The sequence below is a fragment of the Apus apus genome, chromosome 10, assembly GCF_020740795.1.
Source record: "Apus apus isolate bApuApu2 chromosome 10, bApuApu2.pri.cur, whole genome shotgun sequence".
NCBI lineage: Eukaryota > Metazoa > Chordata > Aves > Apodiformes > Apodidae > Apus > Apus apus.
The window spans coordinates 2,293,248-2,312,564 of NC_067291.1; the positions used below are offsets into that span (position 1 = coordinate 2,293,248).

Sequence of the window (19,317 nt, forward strand, 5' to 3'; positions counted from 1 at the left end):
GTGGTTGACCTGTTGGGTTAATGGTTGGACTTCATGATCTTAAAGTTGTTTTCCAACCAAAATGATTCTCTGATTCAGGGTACAGAGAAAACTCTGGAGGGAAAACTGAGAAGCAGAAAGAGAAATCCTGCCATGGATATATCAATAAATCAAGGTTTTGGGGCTAAGTGGCACTCTCATTTAGGTTCAGCAGCTGCTGCTCTTTGAGCCAGGCTGCCTCCAGCCCAGCACCCTCCTTCCAGTGGCTAAACAAAGCAATCAGGATATTTTTCCAAGTGACAGTCCATCATTACTCCAGTCCCACTGCCTCTCTCCCTGTCCCTCAGCAGGCTGACTGGCTACAAAAAGCCCTGGACTGACTGCCAGGAACAGCAGGCAAGTCACAACTGTTTACAAGAGCTTTTGCTCAACAGTCATTAGCATTTCCTAAGCAAAAGTAAACTTCCTCACTGGACACAAAGGCACTCCCACACTCTGTGGGGAAAAAAAGAGCTGGATAGCAGCAGTGGGACTCTTCTATCATTCCCAGGATGGTGAACGTGCCCTGCTCAGCACAGGGAGCTGGAGCTGTCACTCCCCTGCCTGTTGTGTGACACAACAGCTTTATCTTCCAAACAAATCCAGAATTCCATACCCTAATCACCCAACAGTAGCTAATGAGGCTAGTGAGCCCCTGCAGCTCCAGAGAGGGATCACCTTACCACCCTCCCAGGCTGGCCAGGAACACACCAAGGCACTGGGCTGCTCCCTCCAGCCCCAGGGTCTCCAGAGTCAAGGACCATGGAGTCAAGCAACACATCATTTCATTTTCATCCCCTCAACCAACTGCCTCCCAGTTTTCCTCCCAGGAGCCACACTGCTGGGATTCTCTGTTAGCCTGACTTCTCCAACTGGCAGCTACCAAGAGGTTGGCTTTTGTTTCAGACTAGACAGACATGAGGTTCTGTCTCCTCCTCAGCAAGTCAGCTGGAAGATGAACTGACAAGCAGCAAATTGAAAGCAAAACAAACAATAAATCACAGAACAAAATGAAGAAATGCTTATTCAGACAGCACACAGGCAGGCAGTGGAGCTTCTTGCCACACTGTAGAGACACTGAAAGCTTGCACAGATTTAAAAAGTGATAGGTCAAATAAAGTAGGAAAGAAAAAAAAAGAAGCCTCATCAAAAGCTATTAATGCTGAACTATCACTTCTGTAACTCTTCAAATTGTGAAACACAAAGCACACAGGGGAAAGTCTCACTGCATGTTTACTCTGTTCTTTACTTTTCCTGAAGTATTCTTGGAAATACATTACTGAGCTGGACAAGCCCTGATGTGACCTGGGATGTTTTTATCTCCTTCAAGACCAGAGCAAGTCAGGGATGGATGACACAAATGGACAATTATTCTATTGCTGTCTAGCAGAACCACAAAAAAAAAAAAGTGACTTTTAAAACTGAGAAGCAGCAAATCATTGTAAACAAATCAGCTTCCTCCTGTGAAATGTTTGACACCCTAGATGGAGTTCCTGGGCAGAGAAAGAATGACAGATCAAGGACCTGATCCCACTTCTGCTCAGTGGCCAGACCACCTGCTTAGTGTCTCTCTACAAAAAGAGCTGAAGTTTGATTGGATCCTGATGTGGAAAATAAATGCTTCTGGAACGCTTCGGTTCCTACATTTTGCAAGAAAGCATGCAAACTAAACCACAGCTAGGCTGAAGCTACAGGGGATTTGCACCCAAGTGTAGCATAAAGGCCCTAGATGACACCTAGTCCATGTTTGGAATCAGAGGAAAGCTGGGGAACAAGAGGGAAGGGATGAAAACTGGAAGAGGGGAGATTGAGGTGAGACATGAGGAGGGAATTCTGGAGTGTGAGGGTGGTGAGAGCCTGGCCCAGGTTGCCCAGGGAAGCTGTGGCTGCCCCATCCCTGGCAGTGTTGAAGGGCAGGTTGGATGGGGTTTGGAGCAACCTGGGCTGGTGGGAGGTGTCCCTGCCCATGCAGGGGGTTGGATCTGGATGATCTTGAAGGTCCCATCCAACCCAAACCAGTCTGCGATTCTATGAATTACAGGTGGAAAGAACCAGAACTGCTCCCTTTTACACCAACATTTAAAGTTCCACAAAACCATGCAGAAATATGTAACTACCACCCAAGAAGCACCAGAAGCACAGGAAATCTCCTGCCTTTCCCCAAGAAGCACAAATCATTCCATACTACCACATCCTGGAATCCTGAGACCATCCCTCCCCAGCAATCAAGTCCACACAGGTTTGCCATGCTACTGAAATCAAAGCAAGGATTCAACCAGCTCCTATTCAATTTCCATTCGTGTTCTCCAACTAACAGCATGGTCCCAACTGCAAAAAACACTTACCTTCTTGCCCTAGCTCAGTATCTTTTTACCTTGGAAATACTGGATATAAAAGCTGTAGGTAGATACAAGACATGGATCCAAAGTTAGGCAAAGGAATGCCCTTCCTTCTACCACGGGAAGCTGACAAGACACCCCCGAGAGAAACAATCCACCACAAGTGCCCCAGAAGAGCAGAGTTTGCACCCTTATCAGTGAGGGAGGTGGCATACCCGTGCAGAATTCTTTGTTAGGATTCTGGGGCACAACAATCCTTCTGTAGACGATGGGCTCCGACTCCAGGATGTTCTCGTCGTGCCGGTATCGGGCTGGCTTCTCGTTTGGGGTTCCCCGGGAACGGGTGCCACTCTTCCTCTCATAAGTTTCAATCTCCTCAAACACAGCTGCTTTGTCAAACAGAGCCAGGTTCCCTTCGAAGTCAAAATCTGTGTCTGGGATTTCATCGATGTCATCCCCGAAGCACTCGTCGTCTTTGCTCTTCATCTGCCCGTTCTTCAGGCCGCTCTTCTTCGGGGTGACCTGGTTGGGATGACGGCTGCTGGATGACCCTGAATGAAAAACAACAGCAAGCTGAAAACGTGTCATAAATGGGGGGGAAAAAAGCCACATTTCTTCATGGACTTTCTCAGCAAATTTTGTAGGAGGTGGGAGCTCAGGTCTGCAGTCCACTGACTCAACAGATAGGAAGATGATCCTCGGGCTGGAGCAGCTCTGCTCTGGAGACAGGCTGGGAGAGTTGGGGTGTTCAGCCTGGAGAAGAGAAGGCTCCAGGGAGACCTTAGAGCACCTTCCAGTGCCTGAAGGGGCTCCAGGAAAGCTGGGGAGGGATTTGGGACAAGGGCAGGGAGGGAGAGGACAAGGGGGAAGGGATGAAAACTGGAAGAGGGGAGATTGAGGTGAGACATGAGGAGGAAATTCTGGAGTGTGAGGGTGGTGAGAGCCTGGCCCAGGTTGCCCAGGGAAGCTGTGGCTGCCCCATCCCTGGCAGTGTTGAAGGGCAGGTTGGATGGAGCTTGGAGCAACCTGGGCTGCTGGGAGGTGTCCCTGCCCATGCAGGGGGGTTGGATCTAGATGATCTTGAAGGTCCCTTCCAACCCAAACCATTCCATGATTCTATGATACTCAGGGACACTCACTTCCCAAGGAAGCTGCAGAACTCCTCTGAGACATTACTCATGCTAAGATAATCTAACAGAAAATGGAACAGGAGCATCAGGAGAGAGGCTTTCAGGGACTTTCCTCCAGCAGGGTTAGAAAAACAAGCTTGACTGCAGTAGCAAAACAAGCACTTATCCACATTTTATCCCATTTCAGATAGCATCACATTAGTGATAATAAGCCAGCCATGATCTGGTACAGTTTTCCTCCTACAATGAGCTCATGTTTGTGTAGGCATGTGGCCCAAGACCTTCTTTGGAACTTCCCTAAATTTCAGTTTTCTTTCTTATCTGGCTTATTAACAATCTCAAAGTGAGAACTTAACCCCCTGAATATAAAGCCCTGCTTTTTCCTCACACTTGCTATTAAATAGGCACACATTTCTGTACAGATATGAAGTCCACTCCCTTATTCCTATTTCATTGTTCTACTTAATCATCACCCTGTATGTCTAAGTCCACTTCTTTCCATTCATAAGTAATCATGGATTTCTCTGGAATTCTGGTTCTCCAGCTTATGGCTGGAGATCTAAGACTGATCTAAAACCATATGCAACCACCAGGTTGCACCCTTCATATCTCTTGTTTCTGAGACTGTTATTCAGGTCATCTGTACAAACTCAGACAATATTAACCTCTTTGTTCCACCCACTGCTTCATTTGCAATCCCTAGAAAATACTTCAGGCCAATTCCAGTAATTACAGGTATCACCTACAGCATCCAACAGATGGAGTAAGAGTTACCATGCCAAAACTGCTTGCTCTGCTCAAATATTTCTCATAGTTCAAGATAAGCACCTCAGCAAGTAATTTATACAGGTGAGTTTATGGACAGAATCCATTTGGTAACACAGAAATTGCCACCAAGTCACCACGATGATGTGCACTCTTTAGATAACTGCCTCATCCATGAAAAAGCAGCATTTTTTTGTCTTCAGACACGATTGCAACTCGTGGAGAGAGGAGAATTTCAAGCCATCTGCTTAGAAAACACCCCCAGAAGATCTGCAATAGGTACAACCCTCAAGGCCACAAAGGTACTTGTCAGCTTTGTAAGTGCAGACAAGTCTAGCTTGGTCCAGACAAATCCCTCCTTCTCCCTGCCTGGACAGGCTTGTTTGTAACCTCAGGTCAGACTGATGGTGCAGCCACTAGCTGCCCAACAAACCTGGGCTCTAACTTCCCACATTTCCAAAGTCTGAAATCCTCCAACAAACCTGGGCTCAAACTTCCCACATTTCCAAAGCCTGAAATCCTCCACTCCACTGCCAGAAACACTTGCCTAGGAAGCAAAGGGCCTTCCTCCTCTCAGCTGCCTCTACAGGAGCACTGGTTCATGTCAGAATCACAACAGGAACTTGCCACCCTTAAGACCAATGTGTCAGTTTGGTTGGACTTGATGATCTTCAAGGTCTTTTCCAACCTAAACAATTCCATGATTATAAGTTCACCAACAGAACTCACTTCTCTACACCAAAGTCAGGCAGTAGCTCAGTTACACAACTTGAATTGCTGCCCTTATCTCCACAACACCCTCAGGATTAACTGAAGCCTTCACAGAAAACACTAGGAACACAGGCTGGAGCAGAGCACACTGGAAGATAAAGGCAGCCTTGCCTGGAGCTCTCAACAGCTTATCAAGGGCTTGGTAAACTCTGGCAAATCAATTAATCTTACCCTGTGGTGTGAGTCCACTTAACACCATGTCTAATTTTTATTCTCCATCAGGAATGTGCTCTCAGTAAGGACTTGCCCTCATATATTCTTCCCCATATTTTTACAGCATGTGACTTGGATTTTCTAGAGAACTGCTTTAGTGACTAACCTGAGAGCTTTCCCCACAGCAAGGGAGCTCTGTGAAAGGCCCAGCAGCTCCTTCCTCTCTCACTTCAGCTTAACAAAACAGACCTGAGCACCCTGAAATGATCCCTCTCAAAAAGCTGCAGCAGCTTCAGTCTCCAGTTAGGCCACAGTCCAGTTACAGCAACAAAGCACACAAGATGTCACAGTCCAGTACTTCACACCCTGAAAAGGAGGAGGTAACACCCCAGACCTTCAAGAACTGCAGTGTCATCATCCCCTATAAAAAATATCCAAACCAGAAACACCCCCCCCCATGATTATTTTCCAGGTGTGAGCAGTTTGTTGTTCTGCTTAAGTATGGCAGCAGTTTTGAGTGCTCAACTTACACCAGTTTCAAAGGAGTTTGGCTCAAGCATCCCTAGCAAGTGCTGAAGGGACTAGAAGAATACATTTTTCCCAGCTTTCCAGACCCTGGCCCAGGTTGCCCAGGGAAGCTGTGGCTGTCTCATCCTTGGAAGTGTTCAAGGGCAGACCACATGGGGCTTGGAGCAACCTGGGCTGGTAGGGGGTTGGATCTAGATGACTTCCAAGGTTCTTTCCAACCAAAGCATTCCATCATTCTATGAACTGCTGGTGACAAAACACAACTGGGGAGAGAGGGTGAGGAGAACCCCAGAACACAAGCTGTGACTAGTCATTCACAGTTTTGAGGGAAAGGTAAAGCTTTTAACCACTGCCCAGCTTTCACTCTCTGCCCCAGGTAAAGTGTTCCCAAACCAAAGCTGGCACACAACTCACTCCAGAGTTGAGCATGGAGCCAGCAACTGCCACCACCAACATGGGAAGTGCATCCAAGGCTGCTGCTATCATAGAAACACTTAGGTTGGAAAAGACTTTTAAAGATCATGAAGTCCAACCATTAACCCAACTCTACCAAGTCCACTGCTAAACCATGTCCCCGAGCACCACATCTACATGGCTTTTAGACACATCCAGGGATGCTGACTCCACCACTTCCCTGGGCAGCCAGTGCCAAGTGCCTGACAACCCTTTCTGTGAAGGAATTTTTCCTACCATCCAGCCTAAACCTCCCCTGGTACAACCTGAGGCTGTTTACTCTCATCCTATCACTTGTTACTTGTGAGAAGAGACCTGCACTTCCCTCTCCACAACCTCCTTTCAGCTGCACAAGAAATGAAAACCCAGCCCAACACCACAGGCTGAGGTCTCCAAACGTTCATGAACTCTGGACTGAAGTAACAGCCCAGGGACCCTGGGCTCAGATAAGCTCCAGCCTACATGGAACACAGTGGCAACCAAGCCTGCTGCTTGTATCAATGTCGAGAGCTACAGCAATTCTGCTCTGCCCTGGTGAGGCCACATCTGGAGCACTGGCTCCAGTTCTGAGCTTCCCAGTTCAGGAAGGGTAAGGAGCTACTGGGAGAGCCCAGCACAGGCCACAAAGATGCTGAGGGGGCTGGAGCATCTGCCCTGGGAGGAAAGGCTGGGAGAGCTGGGGCTGCTCAGCCTGGAGAGGAGGAGGCTGAGGGGGGATCTCATCAGTGCTGATCAGTGTCTCCAGGGGGTGTCAGGAGGATGGGGCCAGGCTCTTCTCAGCAGTGCCCAGTGACAGGACAAGGGGCAATGGGCACAAGCTGGAGCACAGGAGGGTCAAGCTGAACATAAGGAAAAACTTATTCACTGTGAGGGTAACAGAGTCCTGGGCCAGGCTGCCCAGAGAGGCTGTGAAGTCTCCTCTGGAGACATTCCAAACCCATCTGAATGTGTTCCTGTGGGATCTACTGTAGGTGATCCTGCTCTGGCAGGGGGTTGGACTGGATGATCTTCAGAGGTCTCTTCCAACCCCCACCACCCTGTGACTCTGTAACTCAGACTGTTCCTGTTACCCAACCAGAGATTTTACACTCGTTGCCAGATCCTTCTGCAAACAACCCCACACGCTCCTCTCAGCTGACCTGGAAAGCAGAACGCGGGGATTGCTGCAGGGCCACGCAGCAGATCCCAGGGACAGGAGCAGCTGATGTGAGCACTGTGTGAATGCTGGTGGAATAAAAAGCTGCACTAGAAAAGCTTCGAGAACAATGGCTGGAAAGCTCCCCAGGCCCCCCTGCAGACACAATGAACGGGAGCCAAGACTGTACCTCATCAAAACGAGCCGCGCCGGCGCTGCGGTGGGCAGCCTGCTAATCCCCAGCCATGGGTGCCAGCTCTGGAATACTGCTGACCCACACAGCCTGCTGGCTTTCACCCACTGCAGCACAGCCTCCTAACAGAGCCTGCTTGGAACACAGGCCTCCAAACAACTCTGAGCACCTGGTGTCTCTCTCAAGGCATCGGGCAAAAGATCGGCGGCTGATGTTGTGCAGCGAAAAGAGCCGAGTAAGAGGCTGGGGGAGGGAAGGGGAAACCCAGGCAGGAGAACAGACATAGAATCCCAGCCCAGTTTGGGTTGGAAGGGACCTTCAAGATCATCCAGATACAACCCCCTGCATGGGCAGGGACACCTCCCACCAGCCCAGGCTGCTCCAAGCCCCATCCAACCTGCCCTTCAACACTGCCAGGGATGGGGCAGCCACAGCTTCCCTGGGCAACCTGGGCCAGGCTCTCACCACCCTCACACTCCAGAATTCCCTCCTCATGTCTCACCTCAATCTCCCTCTTCCAGTTTTCACCCATCCCCCCTTGTCCTGTCCCTCCCTGCCCTTGTCCCAAGTCCCTCCCCAGCTTTCCTGGAGCCCCTTCAGGCACTGGAAGGTGCTCTAAGGTCTCCCTGGAGCCTTCTCTTCTCCAGGCTGAACACCCCAACTCTCCCAGCCTGTCTCCAGAGCAGAGCTGCTCCAGCCACCAGAGCATCTTTCTGGCCTCTTCTGACCTCTCTCCAGGAGCTCCATGTCCTTCTTACATTGAAGGCTCCAGAACTAGACACTCCAGGTGGGGCCTAGAGCAATCTTGAGATAAAGCTACCAGGAGAAGCATCCACTGCCTTCCAGGGCACAAGTGTGACACACCAGAGCCAGCCATGGCCTGAGAGCTGCAATTCCCAACTGGACTTGCTTCCAGGGCCTGATCCAGTCCTCTGCCAAGCAGCCACAGAAACCCAGACCTGCCCAGCTCCTTCAGAGGGCAACTTCCAGCTCCTCTGCCCTGCCCATGTACGTGTGAAGCTTGGTAAGGAGAACATGGCTCCAGGTCAAGTTGGCAGCTGACGCTGGCCAGAAAAGTGCCTCCCTCAAAAGATAAACAGTACTTCCCAGGCTTTTTGTTGTTGTTTGGAAAAAACCCCTTTCATCTATAGCCCACAAGCAAACGTAAAGTCTCCAGCGAGCTGGTTGCCTTCCTGCTGAGATCCCTGTGGGAGCTTTTTCTGCCAGCCCTGGCACGAACGAGCCCAGTGCCAACGCGGCACAGAAGCCATTGTTGGGAAACCTGTGCTGGTATTTGTTGTTTATTGATTCCTGGCACTCAACTATTGCAAAGGGGGAACTTTGTCCCTGACTTGGCACGCTAGGGGGCATGAAGAGGTCAACTAAACCCTGTGTGACTTCAGTTCTGGATGACACCCCAGCTCCTTCCTGCCTGGATGCCTGTGCTGACCATCTCCAGGATCAGTTTCATCCCCCTCCTGAGATTCACACATCAATTCCCTCCTCTCCAAACACACATTTTGGAAGGTAAGAGTTCACTTCTTTACTTCATTTATCCTAAAACAAATCCAAACTAACAATAACCTACTTCTAAGCACTTTGCTCAACTTGTTTCAAGGCCTGTAAAAGAAAATCTGACCTGCTGTGCTGCTTATGTGAAACTGTTGGTGGGTTGGTTTGAAGCACTCACTGCTCCCCCCTGACCCACCAGGTCCTGGCAAAACAGCTTTAAGGGAGGTTAATCCTCCTCCACACTCCACCCAGCCAGAAGAAAGGCAAGCAGAAGTTCTTCTGCATGTTTAAGTGGCTGATGTTGAAGTCTGAAGGAGTTTCTTCTAAAAACAACCAAAGCAACACACCCAAACAACGAGGGAATTAAAGAATAATAAATCAACCTTAAGGAAATGATAAATCTTCCTCAAATGATTAATCTTCCTTCACAGCTCTCTTCCTACAGCAAGGACTACAGTGTTTAGGGCTGGGTAGAAGGAAAACACTCCAAACCAGGCAGGCTGCAGATGGTTAGGTCACCTCCACATTGTTCTGGCCTTCCTCCTCCCACCAACCCTGTTGGGCAATCATTTAGAAAAAGAGATGTGAACATGAAAAGGGTTACAAGCCTTCCAGAAAATAATACAGCTGCTTGTGGGGGAGGAAGACTTCAAGAGGCCCAAGAACTTCCCCAGAGTCTTTCATCTCTCTGTGTATTTCATTGGCTTTGCCCACCTTGGTCCTGTTGCTTTGCTAAACATGAAAGCAAGGGCAAAAAAAAATGAAGTCATGGAAACAGATTGGATGGATACTGATGGTTCAGGAATTAAGTCATGGAAATACAGTGGGTACATAGTGATGCAAGAAGATATGGAGAGGAGCATAGCCCAAGGGGCTTGGAGAATTAAGAAAAGAACAATACCCAACCTTGGCACAGCCTGAAGGTTTTGGGAACAGAAATAAAAACAAGGGATGCTTGACTTTTGAGGTGTGCTGATTGTATTTTTACATCACCCTCATTAGAGACTGTGAATTTGTCTTTTCAACAAGACAGCAAACAGCATTTGTGATGACTTGCAGGGTGCTGTGATGACTTGTAGGGTGATACTGGAACAGGTTCAGGCTCTCCAGGCCTTAAATAGAAAAGTTTTCTAAGACTGCAATTTGTTTTCAGTTCCTTCTAGAGGGGAAAATGGAGGCTAGCAATTGGGCAACTCTCAAATAGAAGAGAGCAGGAATGTGGAAAATATTGTCACAGGCAGTATTCAGCTCTACATTTCCCAACATTTGGTGCTGGTGAAGCAAAATAATACACAGGGTGGGACAGGGAAGAGCTCCACTAATTAACAAATGTAACTGTGAAAGAACTATTTGATTTTTAGGTTAACAGGCATTAGCTGTACTTCTCAGAAATGTTGTGGATAAAGGAAACACAAGGACACTGCTCTCTGCATACAGATCTTTCCCTGGTGTCTCCTGAATTCCTGCACTCACCATCCCTGGGGTCCTCAACCCAACCTCTAAGCTCGTGCTGGCAGTGAAAGGGGTAAGAGATCAGAGCAGGATGTTGGGTGGGGAGAGAACATGGAAGGGATTTTTCTTCTTAAACCTTGTCATGTCTGTCCTAAAACTAAATGAAGTAACACACCCTGACAGAAAAGGCTGGAACTTCTCAGCAACAGGAAAGTGGATTTGCAGTTCACAACCCAATCCTTTCTGGAAGTAGATAACAACACCCTGCTTCTGTCCTGAGTGAGCAAAAGAACAGCTTCTGTGACTACAACGTTGAGAGGAGACACACAGAACAGTCAGAAAGACTAATTTTCCTTTAATGGGCTTCAAGAGATTAAAACCATCATTCAGATAAGGTTTAGTGTGGGAGGCTTGTTGAACTCCCACAGCACAACCCTCAAAAATGGGCCTGAAACTGATAAATAAAACCATCCCCATCCTAGTCCCCTGTTTGAAGGGGATGCAAGTGAAACCAGCCTGTGTCCACCATACGAAGACACTTCTGTAAGGTACCTGGAAGAACCAGAATGGATCTTCCTTCACAACACAAACAAGCCCCCAAAATAAACACAAAGTCCACGAGTGGCAGACCAGGTCACACAGCCCACTTCACCTGACAGTTCTTACCCAAGAAGCCCATTTTATATCTCTGTATAAGGGCATTTTGGGCAAGTATATGCACATACCTTGATAATCCCACTCAGTGAAACTGTCTGAACATTTCTGTGGAGGTCTGGATGAGATTTCACCTAACCATAAAATACTTCAAAGATGAGTGCCTGACAGCTAGAAGATCTACACTTCCAATACTTTGAGGCACAGCTTGTGAAGTCTGTCTCCTCACCATCCAAATCCTTCTTCTGGAGCAGCTCTGCTCTGGAGACAGGCTGGGAGAGTTGGGGTGTTCAGTCTGGAGAAGAGAAGGCTCCAGGGAGACCTTAGAGCACCTTCCAGTGCCTGAAGGGGCTCCAGGAAAGCTGGGGAGGGGCTTGGGACAAGGGCAGGGAGGGAGAGGACAAGGGGGATGGGTTAAAACTGGAAGAGGGGAGATTTAGGTTGGACATGAGGAGGAAATTCTTTGGTGTGAGGGTGGTGAGAGCCTGGCCCAGGTTGCCCAGGGAAGCTGTGGCTGCCCCATCCCTGGCAGTGTTGAAGGGCAGGTTGGATGGGGCTTGGAGCAGCCTGGGCTGGTGGGAGGTGTCCCTGCCCATGCAGGGGGGTTGGAACTAGATGATCTTGAAGGTCCCTTCCAACCCAAACCAGCCTGGGATTCTCCAGACCTTCACGTGGCAACACAAGTATAAAGACACACACAGAAAAGTTTCCAGCACCACTTGGCATGTTCTGCTGAAGAAGGGAAGAAGCTGCAGAGGTAACTGAGGTGGGAAAGCTGCAGGATAACAAGGATACTCACAGGAATTGTGCCTCCGACGGAAGCCTTTGGATTGAGTCAAGGTCTCCACGTGTCTATCCATGTAGCTCTTGGAGCACTGCTGCTGTGGAGAGATGATGATGTCCTGGTTCTTCATATCTGTCCTCCTTGGGATGTTCTGTGGGGCACTGCTGGAGATGGGCTTCTTCAACACCTTCCCAGTGCCATTCTGGCTGGGACCCACTTGGCATCCAACCCCAGGGATGCCCATTTCCATCTGCTGCAGGTCCCCACATTGTCTGCTGTCCCCTGGTCCTGGGATCTCCAGAATTTTCAGCTCAGTAATGTCACCTGCCCTAAAAACAGGACAAGAAAACCAAACATGCAGGATTTTAGCATTTGAGGCACCTCTGGAAAAAAAAAACAAACCATCACCTGAAGAAAAAACACTCAGCATGTCACAGTGGGGTTTTTCTGATGTCATTATCAATAGAAAGAGGAAAATAAATTTTAACACTCCCAACACAGAGGAGATTTACTGGGACACCAAAATACCCCACTTAAATGGCATGAATCTCTAAAATAGAATCATAGAATGGTTTGGGTTGGAAGGGACCTTCAAGATCATCCAGATCCAACCCCCTGCACGGGCAGGGACACCTCCCACCAGCCCAGGTTGCTCCAAGCCCCATCCAACCTGCCCTTCAACACTGCCAGGGATGGGGCAGCCACAGCTTCCCTGGGCAACCTGGGCCAGGCTCTCACCACCCTCACACTCCAGAATTCCAGCATTTCTGTGCTGCACCTGGATCTGGTTTGGAATTTCTGCCCCTGGCTGCAACAGGGCTCAGTCAAGCAGAAAAGGGAAGGAATCAGGACACATCTCACAGATTAATTTTACAGTTTCCAGATAATAGAATTAATCTCAGCCTTGAGGCTGGTATTATTTTTAATCCATTTCTGTGGAAAGCTGCTCTTAGATCAGAGTAATTCACACTCAGACAAGGATGGTGCTTCCTGTTTCCTCAGAAAAAAGGATAAAAGGAAACTAATAAAGCACTGGGTGGGAGCCAAAGGGGAACAAAGAAGTGGTTACAGGGCCCTCCCTTTGCACTGATTGCAAGAACCAACTCAGAAATCAAGGGCTTCTGTTTTCAACTTAGTAAGTGGTTGTCCAACTGGGATGTCCTGAGATGGGGACTTCCACACATCCCCTGGAAGAATATGGTCATCTTTCCCCACTCTTCAACATCCAAAAAAGAAGAGTATTGGCTTCAAGGAATCAATCTGATTTAAAAATCAGTGGCACACACCCCCAGACACACCCCCACACCAAAACAACCTCCAAGCATGAGCTATTTCCAACACCAGGATGACAGAGCCAGAAAACAATTCTCTTTAAGATAAACAGGTGAGGCTCAGCAGCAGATTTAAGACCATGAGTTCAGTTCTGAGGAAAACCAGACCCAAACATCAAAACCACTGCAGGTTTTGCCTGGAAAAAAAAGAAAGCCACTAACCTGAAGGTGACTTCTGGCACCAGGCACTTGACCCCATTGTGGAAGGGACGTGTCAGGGAAATGGTCTGGCTGACCTGGTCCACAGCAGACACTCTGCCTTGGTAGACTCCCAAGCTCTCCCCACAGTTGATGGACACGATGCTCCCAAGCCAATCTGTAGCCATATTCCCAGCACACAGTGGCTGTGAGGAGACCCAGGCCTGGCTGTAACAAGGTGCAGAAGACAACCTGAATCAGTATGAGCTGCATCTCCCCCCCTACCCAGAACCCTGGCTCTCACCCAGCTCCTGTTTTGTCAGCTCCTCTCTACTGGTGTGGGGTGGAAATCCCATCTCTGCAGACACCCAGGATCATGGTGAGTGTGCAAATCCCTGGATGGGCTGTGCCCACATGGGTTCAGTAAAGAAATCACTTCCTAACAGAACTGAAGACTATTCAATAGCAACGTTGAGTATTTAGTGTTTCTGTGGACATTCTCCCTGCCCTTTCAAACAGGGACATGATCCTCACTTCCCTTTTGAAAGTTCTGGCATAAGGACACTGGGGCAGAACAGCTTTTGGGAATACTCAGGAGTGAGAAGATGAATTTCTGCACAAAGGAGGCCCTGGCCCAGGTTGCCCAGGGAAGCTGTGGCTGCCCCATCCCTGGCAGTGTTGAAGGGCAGGTTGGATGGGGCTTGGAGCAACCTGGGCTGGTGGGAGGTGTCCCTGCCCGTGCAGGGGGGTTGGATCCAGATGATCTTGAAGGTCCCTTCCAACCCAACCCAGCCTGGGATTCCATGAATACCTTTAAGGGAGCAGATACAGAGGAAGAGAAAATAACCCTACAGATAGAGAGGGGAAAGAAGAAACCAACATGGGAGTCCAGGCTAAAAGCCTCAGTGCCCTCCAGAGCCAGGAGTATTAACACCTCCTGCCACAGCTGAATACAAAAATAAAGGAAGCTGCATTCCCAAGTTCTATGGGAATACAGGGGATGGAAATGCACTTTGCTTAGTTAGGATGTTCAGCCCCACAAAATTCCTGCAGTTTTGATGCTTGACTGAACTTGTACCAGCAGAGGTGGAAGCAGCTGGGCACATCTTTTGATCCAAGCTCTCTTCCTCCACATGAGGAAGACAGGGAGGTGACACTGGCAGCAGGAAGGAGCTGACAAGCTCATCAATGAGAATTACTCCTGCACAGACCTGCCTTTTACACTGTAACCAACAGCCAGGGGGAGAAGCTTGATATTGACTCTAGGAAACACAAAAAGAAAGCTCAGGGGATAACCCAGGAAGATGAACATCAGTTCTGCAAGAGTCATTTTCATTCTCTTCAAGTCCTTCCTGCCCTGAGCTTCTCAATAAAAGAGGGGAAAAAAAATCCCTTTGGAAATAACTGGGATGTGTGCATGCTCCCAGAAAAAACTCAGTGCCCAACTTTCAAGAGACTGAAAACAGGGGATGCTTCAAAGGGAAGAATCTGGTCCCTGAGCTGTGTTCTTCAGGAACAGGCTCCTGTCTTTCCTGCCTCTGTGTATTTGCATTAATCCCTGATAACAATGTCTGGGTTCCCAGATGATGGCTGCTAAGATCTCAGCCAGACCATCCCCAGCACCCCCAGTCAAAACTCAAATTTCATTCCCTTTCTGTCTCCTTATGAACACAAGGGAAGCAGCTGGGTACACACCACCAGCTTACAAGGATCCTTCTCAAAAACAAGAGCCTCCTTTCACCAAGAAAAGAGAAACAGAATCCCAGACTGGTTTGGGTTGGAAGGGACCTTCAAGATCATCCAGTTCCAACCCCCTGCATAGGCAGGGACACTTCCCACCAGCCCAGGTTGCTCCAAGCCCCATCCAACCTGCCCTTCAACACTGCCAGGGATGGGGCAGCCACAGCTCCCCTGGGCAACCTGGGCCAGGCTCTCACCACCCTCACAGGGAAGAATTTCACAAACTAAACAGAAAGAAACTCATCTGAAAGAACCTCATTCTGTTGCTTTGCATGCAAATCCTTCAGAAGTGGGAATGAACTGAACAAACAGTTTGTTTATTGACACCCAAACCTCCTGCCTAACATCCTGTCTTCTGTTCCGGGTTTTTTTATCACACAACTCCCAAGTATTTGTCTATCTCTTCCCATCTCTTATTTCAAACGTGTCCTACTGACGTCCCTGACACCCTTGCAAGCTTGAGGAGGCATTCCAGGCCCACAGCTTGCCCAAACATGCATGCAGCACTTCACAGACAGAGCTTGTCAGTCAATATTTAGCACGTGATGAGTCCACAGCTTTATCAACGGCTGCTGGAGAAGACAAGACGCTGCTATGCCAGGGTTCTCCCTGCTTGAAAGGCGAGTTAGAAGGGAGATGTTCCACTCGCTTAAAGGAGACACCCACCCTCCCCACTCTGCCCCTGCGGGACAGGCTGAGGCGGGATGCAGGCTCCCAGCAGGACTCAGCCCGCCAGGCTGGGCTGCCTCCAGCCGCATTCCCACAGGACAACACAAAGCCCCCGGCCGCAGGGCCTCGCTGCCCGCCTCTGCCTGGGCACAGGCGGCCTTGCTGGGGCCCGGAGCCCAGGGAGGGGAGGCGCTCAGCCCTGCCTCCGCCGGCCTCCCCCTTCCCGGCCGCTCCCCCGGCCCGGCCTCGCCTCCCCCCCCGCGCAGGCCGCGCAGGGCCTGGCGCCGCCGCCGCGCACTGACGGCAGGGCCCAGCGGGGCCCGGGCCCTCCCGAGGGTCCCGGAGAGCCCCGTCCCGCTCCCGCTGGGCTCTCCGGGAACAGCAGCAAGGGAAGGGGGGGGTCTCCCCGCCTCACCTGCACCCGCCGCTCGCTCCCGCCGCGCCCCGGCCCCTCCGCCTCAGCGACGCTCGGCGCTGTCGTCACTTCCGGCCGCGGGCCCCGCCCGGCAGCGGCGCGCAAGCCAGCGGGGGGCGACCATAGAGAGGAGCGGCGGGGAGCTGCGCGCATGCGCAGGAGGGCGGCTGCGCCAGTGGGGCGGGGGGTGTGGGTGGGTGTGTCCGCCGGTGCGCGCTGCGCATGCGCGGCGGGAAGGCGGGAACGGCGGCTTGGTGGGATGGGTGTGATGTGTGTGTGTGTGTGTGTGTGTGTGTGATGGGTGTGTGTGTGTGTGTGTGTGTGATGTGTGTGATGTGTGTGTGTGTGTGTGTGTGTGTGTGTGATGGGTGTGATGGGTGTGTGTGTGTGTGTGTGGTGTGTGTGATGGGTGTGTGTGATGGGTGGGATGTGTGTGTGTGTGTGTGTGTGTGGTGTGATGGGTGTGTGTGATGGGTGTGATGTGTGTGTGTGTGTGTGTGGGTGTGTGTGATGGGTGTGTGTGATGGGTGTGATGTGTGTGTGTGTGTGTGTGTGATGGGTGTGATGTGTGTGTGTGTGTGTGTTTGTGTGTGTGATGTGTGTGTGATGGGTGTGATGTGTGTGTGTGTGTGTTTGTGATGGGTGTGATGTGTGTGTGTGTGTGATGGGTGTGTGTGATGGGTGTGATGTGTGTGTGTGTGTGTGTGTGTGTGTGTGATGGGTGTGTGTGATGGGTGTGATGTGTGTGTGTGTGTGTGTGTGATGGGTGTGATGTGTGTGTGTGTGTGTGTTTGTGTGTGTGATGTGTGTGTGATGGGTGTGATGTGTGTGTGTGTGTGTTTGTGATGGGTGTGATGTGTGTGTGTGTGTGATGGGTGTGTGTGATGGGTGTGATGTGTGTGTGTGTGTGTGTGTGTGTGTGTGTGTGATGGGTGTGATGGGGGGGTGTGTGTGTGTGTGTGTGATGGGTGTGATGTGTGTGTGTGTGATGGGTGTGATGGGTGTGGGTGTGTGTGTGTGTGTGATGGGTGTGATGTGTGTGTGTGTGTGATGGGTGTGATGGGCGTGTGTGTGTGTGTGTGTGTGATGGGTGTGATGTGTGTGTGTGTGTGTGATGTGTGTGATGGGCGTGTGTGTGTGTGTGTGTGGTGTGATGGGTGTGTGTGATGGGTGGGATGTGTGTGTGTGTGTGTGTGTGTGGTGTGATGGGTGTGATGTGTGGGTGTGTGTGATGGGTGTGTGTGATGGGTGTGATGTGTGTGTGTGTGTGTGTGTGATGGGTGTGATGTGTGTGTGTGTGTGTGTTTGTGTGTGTGATGTGTGTGTGATGGGTGTGATGTGTGTGTGTGTGTGTTTGTGATGGGTGTGATGTGTGTATGTGTGTGATGGGTGTGTGTGATGGGTGTGATGTGTGTGTGTGTGTGTGTGTGTGTGTGTGTGATGGGTGTGATGGGCGTGTGTGTGTGTGTGTGTGTGATGGGTGTGATGTGTGTGTGTGTGTGTGATGGGTGTGATGGGTGTGTGTGTGTGTGTGTGTGTGATGGGTGTGATGTGTGTGTGTGTGTGTGATGGGTGTGATGGGCGTGTGTGTGTGTGTGTGTGATGGGTGTGATGTGTGTGTGTGTGTGTGATGTGTGTGATGGGCGTGTGTGTGTGTGTGTGTGTGTGTGATGGGTGTGATGGGTGTGTGTGTGTGTGTGTGTGTGTGTGTGATGGGTGTGATGTGTGTGTGTGTGATGGGTGTGTGGTGTGTGTGATGTGATGTGTGTGATGTGATGTGTGTGATGGGTGTGATGTGTGTGATGGGTGTGTGTGATGTGTGTGTGTGTGATGTGTGAGATGTGTGTGATGGGTGTGATGGGTGTGTGTGATGGGTGTGTGTGATGTGTGCGATGTGTGTGGTGTGTGTGATGTGTGTGTGTGATGTGTGTGATGTGATGTGTGTGTGTGTGTATGTGTGTGATGTGATGTGTGTGGTGTGTGTGATGTGTGTGTGATGTGTGTGATGTGTGTGTGATGTGTGTGATGTGATGGGTGTGATGTGTGTGATGTGATGTGTGTGATGGGTGTGATGTGTCTGATGTGTGTGATGTGATGTGTGTGGTGTGTGTGATGTGATGTGTGTGATGTGATGTGTCTGATGTGTCTGATGTGTGTGATGGGTGTGATGTGTGTGATGGGTGTGATGTGTGTGTGTGATGGGTGTGTGTGATGTGTGTGATGTGTGTGATGTGATGTGTGTGGTGTGTGTGATGTGTGTGTGATGTGTGTGATGTGTGTGTAATGTGTGTGATGTGATGTGTGTGATGTGATGTGTCTGATGTGTGTGATGGGTGTGATGTGTGTGATGGGTGTGATGTGTGTGATGGGTGTGTGATGGGTGTGATGTGTGTGATGGGTGTGTGATGGGTGTGATGTGATGTGTGTGATGCCCGGCACCGGCACGGCTTCCCTGGCAGCTTCATCCCCTCCTGACACCGACACGGCTTCCCTGACACCAACACGGCTTCCCTGGCAGCTCCATCCCTTCCCTCACACCAACACGGCTTCCCTCACAGCTCCATCCCCTCCTGACACCGACACGGCTTCCCTGGCAGCTCCATCCCCCCCTGACACCAACACTGCCTCTCTTGGGCAGGTGGAAAGGGCTCTGGGGGTGTTGGTTGAAAGCCAGCTGGGTACGCGCTGGCTTGTGGCCAGGAAGGGCAGCAGCATCCGGGCTGGGGGCAGCACTGGGGTGGGCAGCAGGAGCAGGGCAGGGATCGTGCCCCTGTGCTGGGCACTGGGGAGGGGGCACCTGGGATCCTGGGGGCAGGGCTGGGCCCCTCAGGACAAGAAGGACATGGAGGGGCTGGAGCGTGTCCAGAGAAGGGGAACAGAGCTGGGGAAGGGGCTGGAGCAGAAGGAGAAGGGTCTGGAGAACTTGTGAGGAGCAGCTGGGGGAGCTGGGGGTGTCCAGCCTGGAGACCAGGAGGTGAGGGGAGACCTGCTGGCTCTGGAGGTTGGAGCCAGGGGGGTCGGGCTCTGCTCCCCAGGAACAAGGGATGAGACCAGAGGGAACAGCCTCAAGTTGTGCCAGGGGAGGTTTTGATTGGATATTAGGAACAATTTCTTCCTGGCAAGGGTTGTCAGGCCCT

The 19,317-nt window shown here is 50.5% G+C and overlaps 1 protein-coding gene across 1 annotated transcript in view; it reads right to left on the reverse strand.

Annotated features, from left to right (window-relative positions):
* EDC3 (enhancer of mRNA decapping 3) overlaps positions 1-16,236 on the reverse strand; it is a 30,147-nt gene extending 13,911 nt beyond the window's left edge. Inside the window, exons 1-4 of the mRNA XM_051628394.1 lie at positions 16,181-16,236; positions 13,381-13,584; positions 11,903-12,216; positions 2,573-2,908 (exon numbers count right to left, since the gene is read on the reverse strand). Coding sequence (XP_051484354.1) covers positions 2,573-2,908; positions 11,903-12,216; positions 13,381-13,544 — 814 coding nt within the window. The 5' untranslated portion in view covers positions 13,545-13,584; positions 16,181-16,236. The remainder of the gene's footprint in view (positions 1-2,572; positions 2,909-11,902; positions 12,217-13,380; positions 13,585-16,180) is intronic.
* Positions 16,237-19,317: the final 3,081 nt, after the last annotated feature.